We start from the raw sequence: 7,519 nt of genomic DNA on the forward strand, positions 1-7,519 counted from the left end.
CATCCCTGGGAGCATCAGTAGATGTGGAATGTGTGGATCCAGCAGTCCCTCTCCCAGGACATTCCCTGTAAATCCTGGCTGAGCACACAGGAAGACACTGCAGAGCTCTTGGTGTGGTTGGGCTCACAGTTCCCACAGTTATTCCCAGCTCAGTTTTTGGGAGCCCATCTGGGAGTCACTGAACTGATTAATGGGGGATCTGAATTCCCCCCAAAACAATACACACACAGCCCAACTCCTTCCTTAGCTGGCATGACTCAGAATTCCCAGAATATGAAAATTTTGGCTTCTGAGGTGGCCAATATCAGAAGTTTGGTGCAAATTTTGGTCAGCCCTGCTTTGAGGTTTGCCTTTGTGTGGCTCTTGGGTTTGGGGATACAGTAGAGGAGGTGGTTGCTCACTTTGTCACATTTGTAGAAGGACAAAACACTGATTTCAGAGAAAATATTTGTATGGTCATTGCTAAATGGCAGCGATGGAAACTTTCCATGGCCTGGAAAATCTCCTTGGTGGTGTTAATGCCACCTTTGTCTATTTAAAACCACATGAAAAACCAGCAGTGGTTAAAACTGGCCGAGTTCATTTTTGAGAGGTATGAAAATCCCTTGCAATACCTTTTTGTTACTTTTAGGTCACTTTTTTGTTGATGTCCTGCCAAGGCTGTCTCAGGCCAGCAGGAGCTCCAGCCTGTCCTGCTGCAGAGGACACAATCCCTGCTGTCCCTGTGGTGCTGCGGGTTCCAGCCTTTGGAGATGTCACAGCAGCCTCTGGTGGTGGCAGGAGCAGGGACTGGGAGGGGAAACCTTTGCAAATGGAGGCAGAGGCAGTTTGCTGCGGGTTTTTGTAGGTGCTGAGATGTCAGCACTTCAGGGGACAGCTGTCACTGGAAATAAGGCCAGACTGAGGAGCGCTTAGGAGAATAATTTCCAATTTGTTGGCAATTAGCATCTTTTCCAAGTGTGTCTACTCTCAGAGCAGACTGAAAATTCTGGAAGAAGTCTCATTTTTCAGGATTTTTGGGAGAAGAAGCAGCACATGTTCCCTTCCCCTTGGCAGTGCTGTAAAAAAGGGGAAGCAGATGAAGTTGAGCTGTGATTTTGCTCGGAGAGAACCAGCACAGCTCCTCAGTGGAATCTGCTGAGCTGGAAGGGATTCATGGGATCACGGCTCCAGCTTCTGGCCCTGCACAGACACCCCAAAATCCTACCCTGGGCATCCCTGGGAGTGTTGTTCAAACACTCCTGGGGCTCTGGCAGCCTTGGGAATGTGCCCATTCCCTGGGGAGCCTGGGCAGTGTCAGCACCCTCTGGGGGAAGAACCTTTCCCTGATCTCCAGTCTAATACCTGGATATGATATCCCTGTATGATATCCTTGCACACAAATGTGAAAAATACAAGAAAAATCAAAATAAAAATACAAGATAAAAGGACAAATCAACCCAAAAATTCTGAAGAAAGTTGTCTCCTTAATGTAACAAGCGCTCTTTGCTTTGTGAAAAGATCCCAATTCAGATTTATTTTTTTTTTGTCCTCCAAATATTTTAGTTTACTATTAAACTCCAAACTTTAATTTTTCAGAAATAATTCACACTCTTCTCCCCTTCTCCAAACTCTCTTTCTAAAATGTCCCCCGGCCTGTAAAACCACCCCAAATCCCAGCCCAAGGCCCCAGCCGGGCTCCCGGCGCGGGAGGAGCTCTGGGTGCTGGGAGCAGCTGGCGATCCCCGTGTGCTCAGTTGGCAGATGTGAACGGGGTGATCGAGGAGGAGTTCACCATGGCCAGGCTCTACATCAGCAAGATGAAGTCGGAGGTGAAGTCGCTGGTGAACCGGAGCAAGCAGCTGGAGAGTGCCCAGATGGACTCCAACAGGAAGATGAACGCCAGCGAGAGGGAGCTCGCGGCCTGCCAGCTCCTCATCTCCCAGGTGGGTCTGCTCCTGCCTTCTCCCAGCCTTTGGTGGCTTTCCCAGCCTCCTTCCCCACGGAATGTGTGTGGCAGGAGCGAGAAATGGGCCTCATGGAGCAGAGTGCTGCTGTCTCTTGGGTGTTCTGTTTGTTCCCCTTTCATTCCTCCCCCTCAGCGTTTTGCTGTGTCCTGAGCTCTGGCAGGGTCATGTCCTGCTGGAGGTCTCACAGTGTGTGGTGGAATTGCACTGAAATTCCTCCCTGGAGAGGTTCCCTCACCAGGAATTTGTTGATCTCAAAGGTCTTTCCCAACCTGGTTCATTCTGTGATGCTGTAATTTGTATCTTGGATCACTTTAAAAGATCACTGACCATGTTTTTCACAAGCCATACCTTTGGGGAGCCCCCTGGATCTGCTCTGTGGGTGTGCAGCAAGCTACAAAACATCATGGAAAACTTTCTGGGATAGAAATCCAGGGGGTAGGAGGGGTTCTGAGCGTGTGGCAGGGATGGGCAGTGATGGCTGTGGAGAGGGGCTGGGAGCTCTGGCCTCACCTGCATGGAAGTGGGAAGGGAAAGACATGATCCAATTCCCTCTGTTTCATTCCCTAGCAGTTATCCCAAGCAAACCTGGAACAGGGAAGAGCCCCTTTTCCTTCAGCAGACTGTCATTGTTAAGTTCTATTCAATCATTTTAATTAAGATGCAATAATCCAAACTACCATAATTTTTATCTTCAAATTAAAATATTTTAATTCCACTGGGTGTTTTTCACTACAAACTCCACTGTTTTCTATTTACCCACGAGCCCTTCTAGTTCAGAAGGTTGTTGGCAAGCACCAAACCATCAGGATGGCTGGGGAGAGTCCATGTGAGCTTCTGCACCTTGAAGATCCCAAAGCCCCCTCAGGGCTGGTGTCCAGCTGCTTTCAAAAAGCTGCTGCTGTGGGTTTAACACTGAGTCAGGAGCTTCCAGGGATGTTTTGGGATTACTGCCTGAATTCCAAACTGGGCTACCAAGTGTGGCCTCTAAAAACACAGCCTGCTTTGATCTCGTAGCTCCTGCCCAGACATTTTGCTGTGAGCTCTCAGAGTTATCACCTCTGGATGTGGAAATCTTCCCATTTTTCCTCCTTTATGTGGGACGGTTTCCCCTGAATTCCTGGGACACGGCTATTCCCATCTCACGGCTATTTCCTTGTCTTTAAAGCACGAGGCAAAGATCAAATCCCTGACAGACTACATGCAGAACATGGAGCAGAAGAGGAGGCAGCTGGAGGAGTCCCAGGACTCCCTCAACGAGGAGCTGGCCAAGTTACGCGCTCAAGGTACGACTTTGGGTCTCGTGCTCGTCATTTCTGCCTTAGAAAACTCAGTTTTGGGTTTTAATGATGTGAAAAATGATAAAAAACCACACACAGATCCTTTACCAAACAGCACCAATCAATCTTGCTAAATATTCTGTAAAATTCTGGGATAAGGATTTATCTAAATTCCAGTCATCCCTCTGCACAATCCCATTCCAAACAAAGCTGCTTCCCTTAGTTGTGCACAAGTTGTGTCTTTCCCAGCTGACTTAATTTTTTAAGGTTTGCTTGATTTTTCCCTTCCAGTTTAATGTGGAAAATGTGTAGGTATCAAAAGAAGTTCTTGTGGCTTTGCTAAGCTCCTGGGTTGTGTAAATTTATAACCCTGCAGCCTTAAAATCATTCTGGATTTCTGCACAAGGAAATTTCCCTCTCTGAGGTGGGAACAAGACTTTTTTTGTTTAAATTTTCTTCATCATTTCCTGCATTGTTAGAACAGAATTTTTTTTTTTATCTCTTGGAATAAATTAAAATTTATTTAAAAATCTAAAATTTACATTTAAAATTAGAACTGTCTCCACCTTTAAACAGAAAAAATGCACGAGGTCAGCTTCAAGGACAAGGAGAAGGAGCATCTGACACGACTGCAGGATGCAGAGGAGATGAAGGTAGCTTGGCACAGTGGAAATGCAGAGGGGATTTCTTGGTGAGATTGTTCATTGGGGTGGAATTTTGTCTTCCTGTTCACATGGCCAAAAATTACATTGATCCACCTCTGTGTTACACTAATTTTTTACTGCTGGAGCTCTGCTGGAAGTCAATTTTCTCAGTAGTGAATGAGGCTGCTGGGTTTAATATCATTTAAGTACTTATAAATTTGATTTTAAAAGAGGCTACTTCCTCAAAGTTTGGCTGATTATCTCCTGGAAATAATAATAAAATAGATAAACCTGTTTTCTGGTATTTTTCCTTTGGAATGCCAAGAAATGTCTGCAGTAATGAGTTGTTCTGATGGGGTTGCAAATTGCAGACAAGGAAAAATACAGTTTTACAAGGATAGTGATAGAGGTTTGCCAGCTGCAGAACTTTTCCCTCCATTATAAAAATTTTAAGTGATTAAAGCAGTTGTAAAGTGATACAAGGAGATGTGATTAAAGTGGTTGTACCTTACAGCTCTGAGGAAAAAAGCAAAGTTTTTGTTAGCAGTCTAAAGAATTAGAGTTTTTCTTGTTGCTTGAGGCATATTTACTCCTAAAATTTAAATTTAAATAACAATTTCAATAGCAGGGCTGTGAATAAATAGTTCTCAGAGGTTTGGGTTTTATTTCTGCCACAGGTAGAGCTGTACAAGTATTTCCTGGGAGAATAAGCAGGGGAAATAAGAGAAGAGTGGTGTAAAATCAGTGTCATTTCTGGCCCAGCCCTGCCTTTTCATATGGTACTTTTTGCAAGAAAATGAGTCAAAATTGTACATCTGTTGCTAAAGTCTGAATGAAATGCTTGGATGAGTAGGCAGAGAGCTTTGTGATTACAGAAGGAGATGGCAGGCAGATCCTGAATGGATTTGGTAGTTTTCCCTCAAATCTAGAGGCTGGGTGAGAGGGAGCTGTGTGTCCCTGGATTGTTCTGATTGCTGGCTCTGGTGTTTGCAGAAGGCTCTGGAGCAGCAGATGGAGAGTCACAGGGAAGCCCACCAGAAGCAGCTGTCCAGGCTGAGGGATGAAATCGAAGAGAAGCAGAAAATAATCGATGAAATCAGGGAGTAAGTTCACCCTCTCCATCCCTCCCTCTGTCCTGGTTTGGGGTTGGTTTTGTTAGATTTGATTGATGTTTCTCTGGGAGTTCTGTCCTTACACGCAGCAGCCAACCCTGTAATTATTTTGCAGGGTGGATTACAGTGCCTAATTCTTTATTGGGGAGCTTTAACAAGACTGTAAAATTATAGAAAGTTTTTTAAAAAAGGGTAATGTTGCACCTGCAGGTCAGTAGGTGAGAGGAGCTTGGAGGAGAGCGGGTTTTAAAGGATCATGGGATCATTTGGCTTGGAAAATGCCTTTTTCATGAACATGGAGTTCAGCCACCACTGAACCATGTCTCCAGGAAGGTTCTGAGGTTCTCACAGCAGCCAGTCCTGCCCCAGACCCTCTGAGAGTCTGGGTGACTCCAACAGCTCCCATTTTCACACATTTTTATATTTTTTTCCTCACACACCAATGTGACTCTGTTATGTTTTGCTCCTGTATTCTTCTTTTTCTAAAATCTAGGCATTCTTTTATCATATTTATTGTGTGGCCAAAGATTAATTGTAGGGAAATGAGGAAGCAAGGCAGAAAGATGCCAACAGCAATTTGTGTCCTCCTTTAAGACAAACAAAACAAACCACTGAATTTAACTCTCCAATATTTTAAAATTCTGCTTAATTTCTTCCAGAACTTTTCAGTAGAGAGTTACAGCTTTACTTTTTCTCTACCCAATCCCATTTTGTTTGTGGAGATTGACCCTCCCTTCCTCCTGGGGTTCAGGCTGAGCTGTGCTGATCTTTCCTTTCACGTTTCCAGCATGAACCAGAAGCTGCAGCTGGAACAGGAGAAGCTGAGTGCAGATTATGATAAATTAAAAATCGAGGACCAGGAAAGAGAAATGAAACTGGAAAAGCTCATGTAAGTGCTCAGTTTCCTCACTTGGTATCCCTGAACCTCTTCATGTGGCCATGGAAAATTGTGCTGGAATATTCACACTGAAAATACCATTTCACACTGCAGGAACTACTAATAAATAATTACCAATTATTCTCTACTTTTATACCACAGGCTTTTCAATAGTGGTTTTGGTAATTGCCAAATCAAGTTTATTAGAGCTCTGAAAGTGTTAAATCTCTCATTCCATATTACACAGCAAAACAAGCATGAAAGAAATTAGGAATTTTTGGTGGGGTTTTGTTGATTTTTGGGGGGGTTTAAATCAGATGTCTGAGTAAAAGCCTTTCCTGGAAAAGAGAGAGAAAAATCCCATGTATGGACACAAAGATGGAGGTGGTGCCTTGGCCCTTGCACGTGATAAAATTGGATATTTGTGGCAGTCAAAAGCATAATTAGAGATGAATTAGAGATGTACAATTTGCTGCCACCTGCAGATGTGCTGCTCCAGGTGGATGCTGGCTGATTCTCCTCTGTTTATGATGATTGATTTGTGTTCCATGTTGTCACCTTTCCAGACTCCTTAATGATAAAAGGGAACAAGCAAGAGAAGACCTTAAAGGGCTGGAAGAAACAGTGGTAGGTCTTAATTACACTTTATTCAACTTTCCCCCCTATAGCTGTATCCTCTGCTGGTGTATATTTTAATTTTTGAGTAAACAGCTTTGTATTACCTAAATTAAAATTAAGAAAGGTTGTTTTTACCAGTTTTGGAGAAATTGTTATTTTCAGTGTGGTTTTGGGGCTGGATGGGGTTTATTTTGTGGCATTCAGAGTGGGCCAATGAGATTCCTAGAGAGAGAATCCAGAGCACTTTTCTCCTGTTACCAACTCAGATCCAAGGAGAACTTTTACACCAGAGCATCTACTATGTCCTAGTAATTTGTACTTTTTAAAAAATTGTTTTGTTATTTTTATTCCAGGCAAGGGAGCTTCAGACTCTTCACAATCTGCGCAAACTGTTTGTCCAGGATCTTACCACCCGTGTTAAAAAAGTAAAACTTGGCTCTTTCAAGTCCAAATCTTCTCCTTTTTTTGCAGTAATCTTGTGATTTGCGGGAAGCCTTTAGTGCATGCAGTTACAAAATGGGATAATGTCTTTTTTAGTAGCAGTGAGAAACAAGATTAAAACTGTTCTGATGTTTATCAACTTTTATTTGGTCCTAATTTGATAAGGAAGATGTTGGTGGTTGAGGGAAATGAACTTATCCAGTGCAGTTCAGCTACAAAATTCTCAAAGATTATGAGCTTCAGAAATTATTTAGTATAATATGATTTTCCTATTCAGGATTTCCCCATAATTCTTCAGTAAAAATAGCTTGGGTTTTTTTTGTGTAAGAGGAAATGTGATTCCTAAATATCAAACAAAGAGTTAAAATAATTTCTCTTAAATCTGGGGCTCTGTAAGTCTTTTCTGCCTTTGGGGAGCTCAAATTTGCCAAAGAGCTGAGCTTCCCCTTGAGCCTGGCTTTGCTGAGTGCTGGCTTTGCTGATTTTGTGTGCAGAGTGTTGAACTGGACAGTGATGATGGAGGTGGAAGCGCTGCGCAGAAGCAGAAGATTTCCTTTCTTGAGAACAACCTGGAACAACTTACAAAGGTTCACAAACAGGT

The 7,519-nt window shown here is 43.3% G+C and overlaps 1 protein-coding gene across 1 annotated transcript in view; it reads left to right on the top strand.

The window, feature by feature from the left end:
* The window catches only part of KIF5C (kinesin family member 5C), a 66,280-nt gene that overhangs the window by 47,602 nt on the left and 11,159 nt on the right, over positions 1–7,519 (top strand). The window contains exons 16-23 of the mRNA XM_015634826.2: positions 1,737–1,925; positions 3,115–3,232; positions 3,803–3,879; positions 4,864–4,973; positions 5,770–5,871; positions 6,426–6,486; positions 6,831–6,902; positions 7,413–7,517. Coding sequence (XP_015490312.1) covers positions 1,737–1,925; positions 3,115–3,232; positions 3,803–3,879; positions 4,864–4,973; positions 5,770–5,871; positions 6,426–6,486; positions 6,831–6,902; positions 7,413–7,517 — 834 coding nt within the window. The remainder of the gene's footprint in view (positions 1–1,736; positions 1,926–3,114; positions 3,233–3,802; positions 3,880–4,863; positions 4,974–5,769; positions 5,872–6,425; positions 6,487–6,830; positions 6,903–7,412; positions 7,518–7,519) is intronic.

The sequence above is a fragment of the Parus major genome, chromosome 7 (genome assembly GCF_001522545.3).
Source record: "Parus major isolate Abel chromosome 7, Parus_major1.1, whole genome shotgun sequence".
NCBI classification, from domain to species: Eukaryota; Metazoa; Chordata; class Aves; order Passeriformes; family Paridae; genus Parus; species Parus major.